Raw genomic sequence first — 18,800 nt, forward strand, 5'->3', positions numbered from 1 at the left:
GTTCATTCATGTGCTTGATCTCATCTGCAAAACATCCAGTTAGCGCTTAAATATGGTAACGCCTTGGTTCACGAACGCTTCTGCTTGTGAACAATTCAGTTCATAAACAAATATTTGGCAGAGTCTTGCTTTCGTTCCAGAAGTCTGCATTGGGTGACAGCCACCTTCCCCACATGAGCGTGAATGCAGCAGCTGTCCTCCCAGGATCGCGGAATGAATGAAGTTTGTAAACTGAGGCACTGGATTTCTAGATTGGATTTCTACTCATATCCAAGTAGTGGGAGCACCAGCCGTGGAGGAGGACCCTGCGGTCAGTCATCTGCTAGGGAAGTCAAAGTTTTATTCCCTAATGGCTTAAAGGGACAAATCGTGTAAGGCTGTGTTTTATAAGTCTGTCTACCCTGCAGAGCATTTATGGAGAGTTTCACGAAAGAGGTGAAAACAGTGATGCCAAAGTGTGTATCTACATAAGCAGAAAGTAAGAAGAAAACAATGTAGCCAGGAGTGATGGTGCATGCTTGTAATTCCAGCACTCTGGAGGTTGAGGCAGGAGGATCATCTGGAGTTCGAGGCCAGCCTGGGCTACATAGTGAGTTCAAGGCCAGCTTGAACTATAGAGTGAGACCCCCCCACCTTTTTTTGTCTTTTTGAAACAGGGTCTCTATGCAGTTCAGGCTGGCCTTGAACTCACTTTGTAGCCCAGGCTGGTCTCCAACTCGCAACGATCCTCCTGCCTCAGCCTCCCAAGTGCTGGGATTACAGGCGTGAGCCACCACACCTGGCTAGAGTGAGACCCTTTCTCAAGAAACAACAAAAAATCCCCCCCAAATACCTATTTAACAGATCATCAGCTTCCTAAAGGGTCACAAAGTGAATTGCAAAATCTAACAAGGCCAGACACAGTAGGGCACCCCTGTAGTCTCAGCTACTTAGGAGGCTGAAGCAAGAGGATTAATTGAGCCCAAGAATTTGAGGTAAGCCTGGGTGACATTGAGATCGCATCCTAAAAAAACCCACAAAACTGCAAGGACTGTTCTCACTCAAAATATTTGTAACCATGTGGATAAGTTTTGAGGGAAGTAGCTACATGACAACATGTGATTAAGCAATCTGGTTTCCTGCATTTATGAATCTTAAAAAAATGGAGAAAAATGGAACTGTTTTAACTTCCACTTATGTAATGTTTAGTTTATAATATTTATACAATTTATAACATTGTTAGGAATGAAACACACTTGCTGAATTTGCAGACTGTTGTAGAAATTAAAAAGCAGTCCCAGAGGCTGGGGATGTAGCTCAGGGGTTCAGCATACACTTAGCGTGCGCAGGCCCTGGGCTCCATCCGTAGCACAACCACCCCCCCCACCCCCTACCGCAAACCATTGCAAAAAGAAGAAAAAAGAGCAGTAGCTCTTGGAATTCAGAGGTGGACACCAGGAGCCTCTGGATGGGGGACGTGGGGGAGGCTGGGGTGAAGCAGGCGGGGACTGAGACCCTGGCTGCCCACCCATAGACCTGAATCGGGGAGAGGCCCTCCAGCTTGGGACCTGGTGACCAGCCAGTCCTTGGTCTCTGTAGGGTTCATTGATTACTACTGGGTACCCAGGATGCCACTCACTTAAACAAGCAACACAGGAGGCAGTGACAGGCTGCGAGCTGATCACAGAAGGGAAGGGAAACGGGAGGCGGTGGGTGTCAGGAACCAGGGCTGCTCTGGGCAGCGGAGGGGATGAAGCAGCTCTGCCCTGGACCAGGGTCTCTCAGGAGATGCCATCTGCACCGTCCTGGAAGCGCCCCTCAGGGATGAAGGACCAAGGGGGCATCACATCAAGGCTGTGTGGAGGTGAAGCAGCATCAAAACAGAAGAGCAGGAGGGTTCCCAAGGCCCGAGCCACCCTGCAGCGGCAGCGCCTGCACCCTTGGAGGGGTTGCTTAGGGAATGCGCTGCGTGAACAGCAAGGTGGTGGAGACAAGGAACCAAGGGGCCCAGAACCTTCCTGCAGGAAGGGCTGCAGAAGCTGATCTGGCAGTGGAGAGACGAGGCCCCCTGGCTACCCACTGAGCCTTCCGCAGCCAGAGACACAGCGCATGGACAGCCCCAGGGTGCAGATGGGTCTGCAGCGGTGCTCAGGCTGAAAGGCAGACTCCTGGCTCCTGGGCTGGGCTGCTGCCCCGGCTCTGTCCCTATGGCTGCTTCCTGCAGGGCACCTTCAGGAGGAACCTAGTGGGCCTGTGGGGGGGCGGGGGGGACATGCCTTGTCACTGCCTAACACCAGCAGCCTGTCACACCTGCAGCCCACAGAAGCAGGGGGCTATCGCCGGCCCCACCCCAGCTGTTTTATGCCACTTCCTTGGGCTTCCTTCCCTCCCGAGGATGTGCCAGGGGTCCTGCCAGGCTCCACAAAGGAGCAGGGACAGGAGTAGCTGGGATGTGGCAAGCTACAGGTGGCCCTAAGCCAGGCTACGAGCTCTCTTGTCTTCAGCCTGCTCCTCACTGCCTCTCCTCTAAGAAACCCCATGTGAGGGCCCAGTGTCCCCATCTCACTGCTTGGCCAGCATCAGGCAGAGCAAGACCAGGCAGGTCATCACAGGTCACAGCTCCTGGGTTTCAGGTTTCTTCCGGTCACGATAGCGCACCTATATCCACAAAAGGTCATTCGCTGTGCGCCTCGTGTGTGCCCAGCACTGCCCTAACCCAAGCCTGCCAGGCTGCAGCGCCCCTCTCAGGGGCCCCGGGGACACAGCTCATCCACAGCCCAGGCTGCAGCGTCAGAGGCCAGGCCTGCCCCTCTCTGCGATGTTAATTCAGTTACAATTTTTAAAAAATATACTTTTAGTTTGTGACAACAGCAGCTAAATCCCCTGGGTACAAAAAGGAACTGTGAGAGGCTTCTCGTTCTGTTTGCATTTTAGTGCTAGGATGGAACACACTGGGCGACCCTTCTAAGTGGAGTCAAACCCAGCTCGCTGCTGCCTGGTCCTCTGTCCCCTGCTACTCTGCATTCCGTGATGTGTGTGGCTTCAGACCAAGAAGCCAGGACCAGGAGTTGCGGGGCCTCACCCAGTTTAATAGCGGGCAAACTCAGGGAGGCAGATGGGATGGCTTCGGTGTGACAGGAACTGAGCCCTGCGGGGTGGGGGGGCAGCTCTGTGACACCTCAGGACCTTTCTTTTCGTTTTTGCTGTGAAGGGCACGTGGGTGGTCAGAGCAGCACCCAGCGGCACCGATGGCACCCCCACCCTTGCTGTAGTCCTGATGTTAAGCTTTGGCCAAGTGCAGCACGTGTTTCTTTTGTTTTTTAAAATCAGTTTGATACCTGACCCGCCCCCTGCTGAGGACAGTATGTGAATTTAACGCGCTGGGAGTCGCCCCACCCACCTGGTACTGCAGTACTTGTGGGGACAGTGCAGCCCTGGGGAAATTTTTAAAAAAACCCACTGAGGACAGAGGGCAAGGAGGGACAGGGACCTTCCTTCCTCCTGATGCACACCAGGTGCTATTGCACGGATGGTCCTGCAGGGATGGACAAGGGAGGTGTTCCTGTGTCCTGCCTACCCTCCCTCCCCCCTGCCCCAGCTCCCCACTGAAGTCCCCCCAGTCTCGTCGGGCTGGAGCCATGCACTCCAGGAGAGAGAGCCCTTTCAGAGAGAACACGAGGCCAGCGCTGCGTCCCAGTTTCTTTTTATTTTTTTGTTTTTTTTTTTCATTTTTTTTTTAAGTATGGAGGCTCAAGTATAAGATGTAGATTTATTTTTTTTTGTTTAAGCTTTACAAAAAAACAAAATAAAACAAAAAACTCCTTTCGCATTCCATAAAAATTGACAGAAAAGCACCTGGCCAGAAGAGCAGGACGCCGCCCCTCCCCGTGGGCTGCGGGCGGCTCTGGTCTGTGCAGGACAGGACGTCGCTGAGGGCCGGCTCTCCTTCCTCCAGAGCTGCCCATCCCGACCCCGACCCCCAACCCCAAGCAACTCCCAAACACACATGGAATCAGTTTTTCTTCTATCTTTCACACACCACAGTATTTCATAAAATTTTTTTGTTTTACATTTTTTACACCAATGTAACAAAAAGGTGGGAAGGAGGGCGGCTGACAGTGTACTTTATGCCTATAAATGGAGGGGGAGACGGGGCCCAGGCGAACAAAAACACACGGTTTCCAGAGTTTCGATAGCAAAACGTGGTGGGAAGCAGGCCTCGGAGCCGGACAGGGCGGTTACTGGGCTTTATTCTCAGGGAGAGATGGCTGTGCGTAGGTCGATGATGCAAGTTGTTATGTGACCTGTCGGGGAGGGGAGGGGCGAGGGGCAGGGAGCAGAAAATGAGTTGTCTAAGAAAGGAACCTAACGAGGGCATGGCGTGGCCGGTTAGCGCGAAGCGGAGGTTTAACATTGCTGCTTTCTCTTCAAAGCCTCCACCAGGTCGTTCTTGAGCGCTTCTTGTTTTGATTTGTCTGCGAAAGTCTGCACAGACCTGTGAGGGAGGAAAGGTGGAATTCTGAGTGCATGGAACAGGAGGCACCGCCACACTGGGGCCGGGCCAAGGCTCTGGGCCTGCACCAGACCTGCGACCTCGGCACCCCGCTGGGCTCCCAGGGAGCACAGCCCCCTCATGCAAGTCAGCTCGGCCCCAGGCTGTGAGCGACCTGGGTCTAGCAACCAGCACTTAGGGCTCTGAGCCTCAGGACCAAAAGGTGGCCTCTGGGCTTCTGAACACAATGCAGTCACAACCCTGGGCTGAAGACCAGCTGCCCCAAGCTTCCAGCTGGGGACCTGAGCCAAAGGCAGAGGAGGCTGGCTTCTCCAAGGGTGCAGCAGGGCCCCACCCGCCAACAGGTAAGGAGCAGTGCCTCTGCATGTCTGAGTACTGGGGGTCACTGCCAATGCACACAGGAAGGGCAAGTGCTTCCAGGCTTCTGCTGTGAGGCAGTCCTGGCTGTAAACTTGGCCCAGACTCAGGAACTTGCGAAGGCAGCACAGGAATGAGACCAGTGCCTGCACCCCCTGCTGTCCAATCCTGGAAATGCCTTTCAATAAACAGATGCCCCTGGTAATCCCCCAAGGATCCGTGCAGAGGGAGGGCAGGCTGCTCAGAGCACTCAAAAAGTTCAGAAAGTCAATGGGATGGGAGTATCAGAGAACAAACCCCCAACTCTGCAGAACGGGTGTGTGTGTGTGTGTGTGTGTGTCTGTGTGTTATAAGAAAGTAGGCTTGGAAGACACAATGGCATCCCAGTTTAAAAGTCTGGCTCCTGGGTGTGGTGGCACATGCCTGTAATCCCGGCACTCATTAGGCTGAGGTAGGAGGACTGACCTGAGTTTGAGGCCTGCCTGGGCTCCAAAGTGAGCTCAAGGCCAGCCTGAAGTGTATAGTGACACCTTGTCGCAAAAGACAACGAATAAACAAACAAACAAATTGGATCCTAGAAAAATCATAGAAGAGTAAGAGGTGCAGACAAAACTTTGAAACAATCTGTATACAATGGAGAAAGTCCCACAGAAATGCCACCATTATGTAAGGTCAATGCTGCCGAAACGCACATCTCTGTGTATCTGGCCCCAAAGTGACAAAGGCAAAGTCAGGGTATCAGCCCCGAGGCACACAGTGTCTGAGCAGCAGTACAGGGGCACCCAGCCTCACAAGGCCAGCTCTTTTGGGAAGCAGGATCTGGTGACTGAATCCTAGAGAACTCTGGCTCTGAGCTGTGTCTGGCCAATTGCACTCTAAAAGGTGACTGCTCCAGTCAGGGTCAGGCTAGAGACCCTCTGGCCTTGGCACATCCAAGGCCAGACTCAAGACAGCTGCAGGCCTGAGGAGCAGAAGTCCCACTCACGGGCAGAGCTCAGCAAAGTCCTACTCAGTCACACACAGCGAGTCAGCGGCCCAGGTATGCTGCAGGTGTCCTAGCAGGCAGGCCCCCACCGCCCACTAGGGATCCTACAGCAGGATGCCTCCAGCATGCGCCTGAGAAGGGGTTTTCCCACCAGATGGGAAGCCTGAGCCTTGCTCTGCATTTGAGCTGACAGCCGCCCTGGACTCGGGGCCACACACACTCTCCAGGCTGCGGCGGGAGCCACAGGGCCTCAGGAGCACAGCTCTGCCTGGTCAGACACGCCCGGCCCCAGCCCCAGCCCCAGCCCCAGCCCCAGCCCCAGCCCACGGGCAGTTCCTGGAGCCTCTTCTGGGTTCGGTGGACCTGCCAGGTTTCCAAAGGCCTTGTTTTATGCCTCCCACACAGGCTGACTGCCTCGGTGCATCTGCACTTGTCCAAAGCTCAAGCTGTGGTTCCCGGCCATCGACAACAAGCACAACTGTTTTCCTTTCCCTGAGCAGAGCTGGCCGAAGAAGAAAGCTCGCTGTAGCTCATGAGGGTGGCGGCCACGCTGGGGCCTGGTGGCTCCCGAGCAGGCAGTCTGGAGGTGCAATGGCGGGCTGGGGGGACCCCAGCCTCACACTGAGCCCAGGGCAGCTGGTCCCTGATGCACTGGGGCTGGGCTTCCTGGGCAGCTGGGACCCCTGCTGAAGATGGGAGAGCTGGCTGTGCGTCTCCCGGACCCAGAGAGGCTGCCCTGAGGAACAGCTAGGCAAAGGCAAGGGCAGAGGGCAGGGCCCAGCCCTGCGCCACAGGCAGTGACAGGTACACACTGGCGGCCACTGCTGGGAGGCAATGTTAGTCCCCAGAGCCGGGCTTCTTCAGGAGCAGAAGCCCAAACCACTCGTCTTCCCCATGCCTGGCCTCTGCCCAGAGTGCGAAGCAACACACCACACACGTGTCACACATCTGCATTAGGTGGGGCTGAGGCTGCTCACCAGCCAGGAGCGGATACGGGGTTAGTGGTGGTTTAAACGGCCGCGCAGCAGCCACCGGACCTGCGGGTCTCGGCGGGTTGGTGAGTCCTGTTTAGTGGCGTCTCAGGCCTCTTGGGCAGGGTACCTGGGCCAGCTTAGTTATCAGGCTGGATGTAGACCTGGCGCTGGGTCAGCACTTGAGAGAGCTCCCTCTGCAACTGCTTAAACTTGTGGTTGTCTGGGATAGCGTCAAGAGATCTAAGAGAGTGTTCAGAGAGGGTGAAGCCAGAGGAAGAGAGCAATAGTGGTGAGAACACGGGGCGGGGGGCTGGGGACAGGCAGGAACACAGGAGGGGGAGGGGCACTGTGGCAACCGCAGCTCTGAGGCTGCAAAGGGCCTCTCTGGTCCAGGTCAGGGTTGGCAGTGGTGCCAGGTCGGGTTCATACCGTTACCCCAGAGGACCACAGAGGACTCTTCCTCTTTAAAAAACTGTACAGAAGGTGATTCCTATCTGTCTCCTGGACAAATACAAAGGCCAGGGCAGACTGGGGCAACTTTAAGACTGCCTGCTCCTCTCCTCTGGCCTAGTCAAGAGATCTGGGCATGGAATGGGCTCTAGGGCTGGCCACCAATGGCACAGCAGAGCCCGCGGACTGATGGAGGACTCGGGCCAAAGAATCCTTCACAGGTGTCACCAGTCCACCTAACCTTACACCTTGCACCCTGTGCCCGTCCAGACAAGGTGCATAGAGGAGTACATGCAAGGTCTCTTCGAAAGTTCAGGTGACAGCTTAGAGGAGATCCAGACCTCTGGACTCCAAGACCAGTGCTCACTCCTTAGCTACCTCCTGCTGAGACCCTGCAGACCCCAAAGCCTCAGAGACCCTTGGCTTTCTGCTCAGCTGACACTGCAGAACCCAGGGCCCGAGGTGGATGGGAGGGACAGCTCGGGACATTGTCCACAGCTGTAAGACACAGAGCTGCCCACACTCTGCTGCAGGGGGCAGGCTGGAGGAGCTGTCTGCAGGCCATGCTGTACTGCTGACAGCCTGGGCTGGTCAGCAGTGGCCGGGCCCTAGCATCGGGCATTCTCTGGTGTCCTGGGGATGGTGGGGCCCCACATGTGCCAGCACCATGGGAGCTGGGCAGATTCTCTATACAGGCCCGAGAAGCCAGAGTAGCAGACTCCAGGATGAGGGCACCAAAGGCTGAGAAGGTGAAAAGGTGAACGACGCAGGAACCAGGAGCTCCGGAGTGTACGCCACAGCAGGCAGCTCCCGTCAGTCCCAAGGGGGCACTTTGGCCACATTTTATGAATGAGGAAAGACTGGGGCCCAAGGCCACGTGGTTATTCACTGGCAGAGCCAGGAGCTGAACCCTGGCTCTGCCTGCAAAGCTCCTGACTTCTGGTACATTACCTCAGCCCATTGACGATGTCCTTTGTCTTTCCAAAGTAGATCTCATTCAGCGTACTTCTGATTTTATTTTCCATGTCCTGGGAAGGGAGGGAGGTCAGCCCGGATGGGAACAGTGAGGAAGGGCCCACCCCTATGTCCTTGCTCACCCTGAAGTCTTTTCTGTGACCACATGGGGGAGACACGCAGCTGCCACACCGCTGGGGAGGAGCCCCTAGCTGCCAAGCCTCCCCCTCTCACTTGTGCTCTGAGCCTTTCCCGTTCTTAGGCACGGAGGAAGCCAACACCTAGGGACTGGCGGCCAACTCTGACCATTATTGGGAGCTAGTCTAAACCACATCTCCACCCCTCGGCCTGGCCACCCATTCTGTGAACAATCCTGTGAAACCGGAGAGCACTTCCCCTCTTCCAAACAATGTGGTGACAGGAGAGGCTGAGGCAGCCTCCACTGAAGCTGCTCCAAGGCCACCCTGTTCCAGGGATCTGCTTCCTTCCCGAGCCCAGGTCTCTGTTCACACTCAGTAGACTGGGGAGACAGGACTTAGCACTTCTGAGAGCCAAGGGCTGAGCACAGCCCTCTGGGAGCTCACGGAGGGGAGGGCAGGCCAGGCCGGAGTGGAGCCTTGAGTGTGACCAAATCAGAAGGCTCAGAGGCCGAGGCAGGCAGCACTGAACAGGCCGGCACCGGCAGCCTGCATCTTGGGCCACCACAGCCCTGGGGCCCAGGAGCCACTCACCTCTACCAGGCGCCCGATGTTGGCTATGTGTGGGGAGCAGTCACTAACAGTTTCATCTTTTTCCATCTGCAAAACACACAAAAGCAATGCTCCATGTGAGAGGAAGCAGCTGCTCCCGGAGAATGAAGCCTGCTCACCTCCAAGGTTTACAGAGCCCAGCGCTGTGCCAGTGGGGGGCTCTGTAGGGCCAGATGCAGGTGACACAAGGCCACTTTCCCAGCACAAAATGAAATGTCAGACTATGGACCACCCAGCCAACAGAAGCTGAGAGCCAGGGGAGTTTTCTACTGCGGCCACAGGAGTAGCAGAACCCACCCCGACTCCCGGCCACAGCAGGACAGCATAAAGGCCACTCTGGCTCATCAGGGCTAACTGGAGAGGACTCGCCTGCCTGCTCTGCCTCGGCACCACTGCTAGCAGGTACAGGCCTGGCTACCTGCCCAGATGGGCTGGGGTCGCAGTGGAGGCCTCCCAGGCAGTGACACTGTCACATGTGGCATGCTGTAGGCTGAAGACCTTGCTAGGAGGGACCAACAGCACTGGGTGACAGAAGTCTCTGAGGGCAGGAGGCGGCGGCTGTAACACAGGCAGCCATGGCAGATCCTGGGTCAAACCTGCTCTTCCTTTAGAGCCCATGGCCTCCCCAACCTGCAGAGTGGGCACCGGGGCAGGAGAAGTGGGGAGCCAGCGGCCAATCTGCGGGACCTTCCTCCTAAGCCACGCAGTCAGCTCCAGACCCACAATCAGCACGCTGAGTCCGAAAAGGAAAGCAGGTGGAGAAGGAACTGCCAGGCCGTGCCTGACCTGAGCACCTGGTCACGGGCAGTGGATTGCCCGTATTTTTTCCCATTACTTCTCTGACAAGGTTAAGCCTTTTGCTTGGTTGTGAGGGAAATGAAACCAGAGCCTTAGGGTTAGGGTTTTTACATTTTGAGACGGGGTCATACTAAGTTGCCCAGGTGGGGCAACTCGCCATACTTCCGCATCAGCCTCCCAGAGCGCAGGGAGTATGGGCACGTGCTCTCACGCCCAGGCGACTGCAGCTTTCTGAGGGTGAGATCTGGCGGGTACCCGGCAGGACACTGACTATATAACACTCAGCATCACTAGACTGATATAAAGGTTTCTTGTTGAAATAAAAATATGGAATCTGTAATAAGAAATGGGGAGAGCCAGGTGTGGTGTAAGCTGTGAGTTCAAGGCCAGCCCGGGCTACATAGCGAGTTCAAAGCCAGCCTAAACTGCACTGTGAGACCCTCTCTCAAAAACAAGAACAACAACAACAACAACAACAAAAACATCAAACAACAACAACAAAAAAAGAAAAACAAAAAGGAAAAAGACAAAGAAAAAAAGAAATAGGGAGAGAAAATCAGTGTCAGAATGGCCAGAGGCCAGAGCTCACGATGAGCTCAGGAGGGAGGAGAAAAGCAAGGGTGGGTCTCGAGCTTCAGTACCAGGAGGAGGGCCAGCACAGGTGGGTGGCACTCTGGGGTCAGAGGCTCTGGGCTTCCACTGCCTCTACTCGTCTTTATCCGGGAAGGGTTTCCAGACAGGGAAGGAGGAGAAGAGAACCCAGCGGGCTGGCAGAGGTTAGGGAGACTGAGTCACTTTGCTGACTGCACAGGGTCTCACTGTGCAGTTCAGGGTGGCCTTGAACGCATCATGCTTGGCTGGCCCTGAGCTCGCGGTGACCCTCCTGCCTCCATTCCTGTAACTAAGTGTGAGGTGACAGGCTTGCACCACCCCCACCCCCGGCCCACAGTCACTTTAAATGATCAGGCTTCTGGGGTTGGACAATCCGACCTTGACAATGATGGCACACCTTGGAGGTGTATGGACACTAGAGCAGCGTGCTCCCAGACAGCAACCTCTCCCCACTGCAGTAAGAAGAATTAAACAGCAGGCACCTCGGCACTGAGCTACACACCCAGCCCTTCTGACAGCTGAGACAAGGTCTCACCATGCCACTAAATGCCCAGGCTGGGCTTGCACCTGTGATTTTCTAGTCTCAGCTTCCTAGTAGCTGGGACGGCAGGTGCAGACATCATTTTTGGTAGTCATTAGAAACCAGCTGTTGTTCAGAGATCACAGACGCCAGCACGCGCTTACCAAGCACAAGGTCTCACATCCTACTCTGAAGGGAAGCTAGGCTGGAGGAACAGAGAACAGCATCCTTTCAACACCTGCAGCCAGGGCTGAGACAGGGCAGGTGACAGCCAGCTCAGACAGCGCTTCTGCCCTCAGGCGCTGGGCCTGTGTTCCCAGGCGGCCTCCGAGGCACCCAGCAGATGTCCCTACCTGCTCCAGGCCAACCTGTCTGCCCAGACCTGAGCTTTCCAGATGCAACCACATAGTGCTACAGATCTCAACCCTTTGCTCTTTCTACTTCAGTGTGCGAACCAGAAAATACAGTTCAAACATCAACCTTACTAGGTACAAAATGGGTACAGCTGACTTACAAACAGCTGCTACAAAGAAAAGATTTGTGAGTTTTAGGTGGCTTCACCCCTTTCTAGAAGCGGTCAGGTTTGGTGATGCACACCTGTAATCCCAGCTGCTCAGGAGGCTGAGGCAGAAGGATAGCCAAGTTTGAGGTCAGCTGTGGCAACCTAGGGACCATGTCATAAAATGTAACAAGGTCTGAGGGTGTAGCCAGTCGTACAGCGTCTCAGGATTCAATCCTCATTACTGAAACAGAAAAGCAAACCAAAGCCAAACCAAAGCCCAAAATGGCTGTGGCCACTACAAAGCTTTCATGGGACTTCAGAGTATACACTGGAAACCACGAGGGGTCTCAGGCTAAGGTGATGTGTCTACCCCATCACAAAACAAAAGACCAGCAGTTATGGGTCTGTGACTTGTGTCATAAGGCAATGGCGGTTGTTCTGCTCTGCTCTACACACACCAGCAAGGCTGAATCTTATTTATTTATCTTTTTTGGGTCCTGGAACTCGAACTCGGGACCTCAGCCTTGACAGGCAGGTGCTGCACCACTGAGCTAAATCCCTGGCCAAGGCGGCTTTAAGACACTGAATTTTTCCCCCTCCTCCTTTTCCTTTTTTCCTTCCTTCCTTCCTTCCTTCCTTCCTTTCTCATTCTCTCCCTTTTCTTAGACAAGGTCTTGCTATGTAGCCCAGGCTGGCCTTTAACTTTTGCAATCCTCCTGCCTCTGCCTCCCGGGTGCTAGGACTGCAGGTGTGTACCACATGCTGAGCTAGAACACTGGATTTTTTTTTTTTTTTTTTTGTCTTTTTCGTTTTTATCGGTACCGGGGATCGAACTCACGACCGCCTGCTTGCAAGGCAGGTGCTTATGCCGCTAAGCTAAATCCCCAGCCCCTAGAACACTGGATTTTAAAAGTGCCATAGACAAGGCAGAGTTTTTTTTCCACCTAAAAGGTTTGCACATCCTGACCATAAGAATGCAGAAGAAAGAAATGGGGACATCCAAGTCTGGGTGCGTGGGAGGAGACTCCAGCCTGCAGGGCGCTGAGGAGCGAAGAGACCCATCTTTGTCACTACAGATTGCTAAGAAGGTGGACAGAGAAGGGAGAACACATGGATGGCAAGAGCTGGGGCCACAATGTGTTACCGATCTGTCCTTAACAAGCATCTGCTTATGGAGTAGTAAGCTCTCAATCACTGAGGGGTGTGAGAAGCACGGGGTGGCTGTGGGTAAAATGTAATACAGAGATATAGCTTAGAATGCCAGCCTGAAAACTATGGCCTCGAAGAGCCCTTCCAAAGTTATGCAATGCAAACTCTGCAAAACAAACACATCTGGTTGTGGCCCTAGGAGACTGAGGCAGGAGGACGAGTTCGAGGCTAGCCTAGACTACACAGCAAAATCCTGTCTCAAAAAAACAATACATCTGGTCGTGGCAGGGCTAGCTGGCTGAGGGCTGGTCAGAGGGAGAGGGAAAGCTAAGATGCTGTGCTCCTCTGCCCCATCGTGAGCCCTGGACTGCCCTGAGCACTCTCAGGAGGGGCTGATGGGGAGGCTCAATCTGCGACTGCACGGGGTCCACTCAAAACCGCAGAGACTGCCCGTGCACATGACAAGGACAGCCACCCTGCTCCGTGTCATTATTACTAATTTAGCTTCCCCCAGAAGAACTGCTTGCTGGATGGTCATTTTCTCCTAGCAAAAGTCTGCTGTCAAGACAACTGGTTGGTGTGTATCTTGAACAGGAGTTCGGGGGCACAGCAGGGAGGGAGGAGGCGCTTCCATCTACCCATGTTTAAAAGGAATTTTTGGATGCCGATCTACAGTGACTGTGTGCTTTCTCTCTTCACATGGAAATGGTTACTAGGCCCAGACTCAACTCAGGGCTGCTCAGAGCTGCTCTGCGGGCAGGGGGCATCTAATCCAAGTGAATTATACCCTTCCAGTCTCTCTCCTTCCTCCCCAGCTCACAGAGAGGGCAGATTCCCGCTCTCCCCTTGACCCCGGGAAGGACGAGGGCTGAGTTCACCAAGGGTCCAGTTCAAGTGAGCACCAGCAGCAGAAGGCGAGGCCGGCACAGTGGGCAAAGGGCTCCTTATGAGGGTAAGTAAAGCCAGCGATTCGGTCCGCTGCTTCCTATCTTTGTTCTTCAGGATCCCAAGCCACCTTCCAACAAGCAGAAAGGCTGAGGCCACTGGACACCCGAGGGGAGGTGGGGGAGCAGACGGACTCCCCAGGAGCACCGGGGGTCCCACGGTCAGGGCAGGGCACCTGAGACCCAATATAAGGCCCAGTAGGGTCTGGGGGGGATGCAGATCCCGGCACACACCAACATTTTTCCACAGCCCCGTGTGTGCCCCCCGTGGACTCCCCTCCACACCTGGCTGGGCTCAGCTTGCTGGCAGTGCTGACCCACCAGAAATAGAACTATTTTTGTAATACATATATTATTACATCCTTATAAAAGTGGTTGCCAGAAGGAAAACACTTTTATGTGCTGTGGCCGCACAGATGTTCCACAAGGTAGTTCCAACTGAAGTCTGGAGTCAGAGCCCAGCCTGCCGCCTGTCCCCAACAAGACTCTCTCCTCTTCCCCTGCATGGCCTGAGCTGGGGGAGGCACTGGAAAGCTCTTAGAAATGGGTGGCCATTGTGCTCAGAAGGGGAGACTGTCTCTTGCACTGGCACATGGCCTCCTGCACTGGCACACAGCTGGAGGGAGGGCTTGGCACAAGGTAGTGCCACTCAACAGCCCTGTGGCCGCTTCTGGCTCAGGGCCCAGGGCCCCTGTGCTGGAGGCCTCGGCCTGTCTAGGACTTGACTTCCTTGTTCTGCCCCACACTAAAGGAATTAATGTACATAAAATGCCCAGAGTGGTGCCCGGCGAAAGGGCCGCTCTTCCGGCTTGCACAACAGAGCTCCATTCCCGGGCCCCTCCGGCTTGCGGAGTCCTGCTGCCTGTCAAGTTGTGCTGTGGGCACGAGGCTGGGTTGGAGGCCAGGACCTAACCTGCTGCCAAGCCAAGGCAGGCTAGGGTTGCACAGTGCAGAAAAACGTGTGGTCTAAAACCCTGTACATTCTAGAAGGGCAGCGGTAGAGCAGTGACAGCCATCTTTATGAGTATAAGCCATGTGCTGAAACGGTAGGAGCTTTCAAAACAGACATCATCCACTCTACGGTGAAAAACTTCAGAGTCTTAGAGAAGTGAGGTGGTTTGTCCGGGTCACATAGCCGGGAAGCTACTGGGCTAAGACCAGAAACAAGGTCTGAATGATTCTGAAAGCTGTTTTCTTCCACAAGACCTCTCTGTTGGCTAAGTTTCCTCTATGCTCTTTCCAGAAAAGCCAAGGATAAACCACAATGCAGAGCTCAGAAATTCCGAGCAGGGTCCATCCGGCCTCCTGTGTCTCCGACCTAGCATCTCTGGCCCTTCTGCTCCTGTCCTGTCTTCTGTAGCCAGGGATGGTGGCAGACAGACAGCCTAACGCTTGGCTTTCCTCCTCAGTCACACACTGGCTCATTCTGCTCCGGGTCATCTGACAAATGCCCAACAAACCGCTATTAGGAGGTGTGCTGCTCGAGCGTGGCCACCCCGGCGACCTCATGGAATGAGAGGAGCTGCGGCAGCTGCAGGCACTGACAGACCTGCCCTGAGCTCGCCAGCCCGCCCTCTCTTCCCTGCATCTGGAAGGGCAGGGCACGGCTTCGCCCTCTAAAGAAAATATACTGCTGGTGGAATGAACTGCTGAGCCCAAGTCAGGAGACCTCTACTGCCATGACCCATGACAAGGGCAGCGGCTGGGGCTTTCCGGCCTGAAGACTCATTGAGGAGCTGTGGCTGCATGGGAAGACGGCTCTGTCTGCAAATGACCGGCCAGATCTCCCCACTCGAAAAAACATTCCACCTTCATGTCTAAATATTTAGAATCTGGAAAAAAAAAAAAAAAAAAAAAATCAAACGAACATCTGCAGGGCTCTTCCCCGGATGGGAGACGTTGGATCTCTTTCTGGAGATTTATGGCCTGCCTTTCCCACGCCTGCTGTCACACAGGACGGGACCCCGGCACAGCTTCCTTTTCAACACGCTGGTACTTGGCGCACAACCCCCTTCACTTGCCCCCAGCCTTCTCACTGGGGCTCTGAGGCAGTGAGCCAAGGGGCACCTTTGCCCCCCTCCCTGCTTCCTCTTAGAAGGGTCCCATGTGGCCAGAATGAGCCTCCACGAAGCCCCACACTGGCAGGGATCTGCCCAACATTTCACTTTGTTTTCTAATCCCCACTCCAGAGACACATGGGGAAACATGGGTTAACGTGGGGTAACAAAAGGCCACAGTGAGGGGATGGCAGGGGCCTTGGGAGCTCCTACCCGGGTGTGTCCCAACCAGCTGGGAAACACAGCTGCAGCCATTCATCACCGTGACACGGACCACCGAGAGCAGCGCTCCAGCTCATTCGCTGGTGCTTCCCAAAGCCATCAAAGAAAGGTCAGGACATGGGCAAGCCTGGCATGCCCTGGGAAGGGACCCTGGAGAGGCGCAGCAGCAAGTCTTTCTGGACACTTCTGCAGGTGGGGCCTAGAAAGTCAGAAAACGAGGAAGTGTCTGGCGCTGTGCAAAGGCCAGGCTGCTGCTGGGGCAGGGGACACGACGCTGGGAGAACAGGGATACTGCTTGGCTTGCTGGGGAGGGCTCCTGATAGCTGGGCAAAGAGTGTGTGAGCGTGCCAGTAAGGCGGGGGAGTGTCCACAGGAAAACCCCGCCTGCTGCTGCAAGGACTGTGCAGAGCAGGGTGAGGAAGACATCCATCCGAGTCCCGCTCACATCCTGGGGTCCACGCAGCCCTGCGGCTCTGCTGCAAACCCTCCCCTGCTGCGGCTGCTCCTCCAGCCTCCTGCTTTTGCTTCTTCCTGTCTGGAGCTGGTGCTCATTTCTTTGCTGGTCTCCCCTCGTGGAGACCCTTGGATCTCTGGGATATTTCCAGGGCCAGGCCTTATCACCTCCTGGGCAGGTCTAACGCCCCTCCTGTTAGCCAGCTTCTAGAAATGTGAACCAGGTCACATCACTGGACCACATAAAAACCCACCTCTTTGTTCCCTCCAGAGATGGAGGTACACCTAGTGGTTCACGTGGTGCCCGTAAGGTGGGGCTCTGCCTAGCAGGAGCTAATTCTCATTTGAAAACATTTATTTAGCAACTACTGAATGGCAGGCACCGAGGACAGTTTTAGACCAAACAAGTGTGGTACAGCAGAAAGTGGCACTTCTTTTCTCCAGTCAGGCAGATCTAGGTTCAAATCCCAGCTCTGCCTCTTACTGGTCAAGTCATCACAAACAAACTGTTTACCAGCTGTACCTCAGTTTCCTCACCTGTTGGGTGGGATAACTCACTCCTGCATACAACTGAATTAAAGGACACAGCTGGCACCGCCATGCACACTCACTGTGCACGGCTCGCTAGCCCATCGTTCCAGGAACCCCTGTCTCCCATCCAAGGCAACCCCAGACATTTTTCCAGGGCTCATCTGGGAGTCATAGCTAAACCCCTCAGTCCTCATTTCCCCTGTTTGCTCAGAAGCTGCGCATCATTAACTTAGATTTGTCTAGCTCACCGTTCCCTCTTCCTCTTTATAGTTACTTACATTGGAAGCAAGCCCCACTTTTAATGCACCTCAGGTGAATTATGGGATTGACCATAAGAATGATGACAGAAGCATGAGTTTCCTCATTAAAGACCCAAGAGCCAAAGGCAATGCAAACAAGGCCAAGGTGTGCTGAGGACAGCCACTCGGCAGGCCTGCGTTTGGCTTGGCAAGAGTCACTGTTCAAGGCAAGCCGGAACCACACGCTGGCCATGGCTGCCAGCTCTGATTTAAACTATCAGGAAGGGTGAGGATTAAACATTTGTCCAGGTCACTGAATACTGGGTAGAATTATGAACAGTGGGGAACGGCTAAGTGATGCAGGAAGTAGTCTCCATATAGATTTGGGGTTTTCTACCTAATCCCCAGGTGTCAGGGAGTGGCGAGACAGGCAAAGGAGAGGCTGGGTGTCTAGGGGTGCAGCTGACCCTCTCAAAGTCCTTAGAAGGGGAGGGGCCGTTTCCAGGCAGCAGGATGGGCTGTGCCCTGCGGTACCAGGACTTGGTTCTGGGTGAAGCGGGGACAGCCTGGTCCAGAGGCCAGACAAGTGGACCCTGTGCTTCCTCTGGCTTCTGGCTGAGACACAGCAGGGGTGGTCAGGGTTCTGCATGTGAGTCTAAGATTCCCACACACACCCCAGGTGTGCTGGCTGACAGCCACATGGAACTATTATTTTTCAAATGCACGTATATGCAGCTAACAGAATATAAATTCATTTAAGAGTTACTAACTGATCATCAAGAGCTGTTAAAAGTATGATTATCTGTTTGGTGTGTGTGTGGTGCTGGGGATCACATCTAGGGTCCTACACATTTTGGGCAAGAGCTCTGCCACAGTAACACTGTCAGCCCAAAGTGTAATTATTTTATTAAGAAAAAAATCCTCTGACATTAATGCTCATACTCAAAAGCTAGACATTCTAGAATGGGACAGGGTGCCACAGGAGTGGGCTTCCTCCAGATGGTACAGTGCTGTTTCTTCAGAGTCAAACTGGGCTGCCTTTGTACACCGGGTGGTCTGTGCTTTCTCTTCTCCCTTTACCCAAAGCTTCCTGTGAGAAGGTGAAGGCCTCTTCAAGGAGGAGTGTGTAAGAGGTCTCAAGAGGGGTCAAGGCCTTAAAACATGAGCTTCCCTCCCTCTGGATGGGGTTATCAAGGGTCTTAAGCCGGTGTAGATGCTTCTAGTAGTGTCTGATGAAGACACTGAGTGAAGCCGAGTGCAGGAGCAGTGTCCTTGAGTGTAAATTCCAAGTTCACGTTAGATGTAGCTGGGAAGGGACATTAGGAGTCTGCATACTAGGGACTGACACTCAGGGTGACAAAAAGGGGTAAAGAGCACTTCTTCAGTTTTAATGTACACACAGAATTACTGGGAAACTTCCATTAAAATGTAGATCCTGAGTGGACTGGTCTGGGTAGGGCCGGTATCGTAAGATGCATTTCTGGAAAGCTCTCTCATGAGCCGAGGCTGGTCCTGAGCTGCACTCGAGTGGCTCACGGAGGAGTGAGCTGCCTTGGCCTGATGGTGGTCTTGGCTACAGGAGGGCAAACAGTGCTGCACTGCTCCCTAGAGCACTGCTCGAGCCTGCAGTGGAGGGCGGTGGCCAGCCCTGATGAGTGAGAAGAAACCATGGCCAAGCTTGCAGCCATCGTGTCCTGCCACAGCAGGGAGCCAGCTGGGAAATCTCAGGTGTGCGCAACTGTGTGCGGTTCAGAAGGCACTGTCTGAAACGCAAAGCCGCCTCGGGTGGCAGACTGATTGATTGCTGGCTCA

At 54.4% G+C, this 18,800-nt stretch overlaps 1 protein-coding gene across 4 annotated transcripts in view; it reads right to left on the reverse strand.

Annotated features, from left to right (window-relative positions):
- Nucleotides 1-3,666: 3,666 nt before the first annotated feature.
- Nucleotides 3,667-18,800, reverse strand: part of Capzb (capping actin protein of muscle Z-line subunit beta) — a 127,819-nt gene continuing 112,685 nt past the window's right edge. For 3 of the 4 annotated variants that reach the window (XM_005004332.4, XM_023565731.2, XM_063235626.1), the window contains exons 7-10: nt 8,944-9,009; nt 8,210-8,286; nt 6,936-7,048; nt 3,667-4,474 (exon numbers count right to left, since the gene is read on the reverse strand). In XM_005004332.4, coding sequence (XP_005004389.2) covers nt 6,946-7,048; nt 8,210-8,286; nt 8,944-9,009 — 246 coding nt within the window. In that variant the 3' untranslated portion in view covers nt 3,667-4,474; nt 6,936-6,945. The remainder of the gene's footprint in view (nt 4,475-6,935; nt 7,049-8,209; nt 8,287-8,943; nt 9,010-18,800) is intronic. The other variant, XM_023565732.2, reaches the window with a different exon arrangement.

The sequence above is a fragment of the Cavia porcellus genome, unplaced genomic scaffold (genome assembly GCF_034190915.1).
Source record: "Cavia porcellus strain 051 isolate PalLab524CR breed Dunkin Hartley unplaced genomic scaffold, mCavPor4.1 scaffold_25, whole genome shotgun sequence".
Taxonomy (NCBI): Eukaryota; Metazoa; Chordata; class Mammalia; order Rodentia; family Caviidae; genus Cavia; species Cavia porcellus.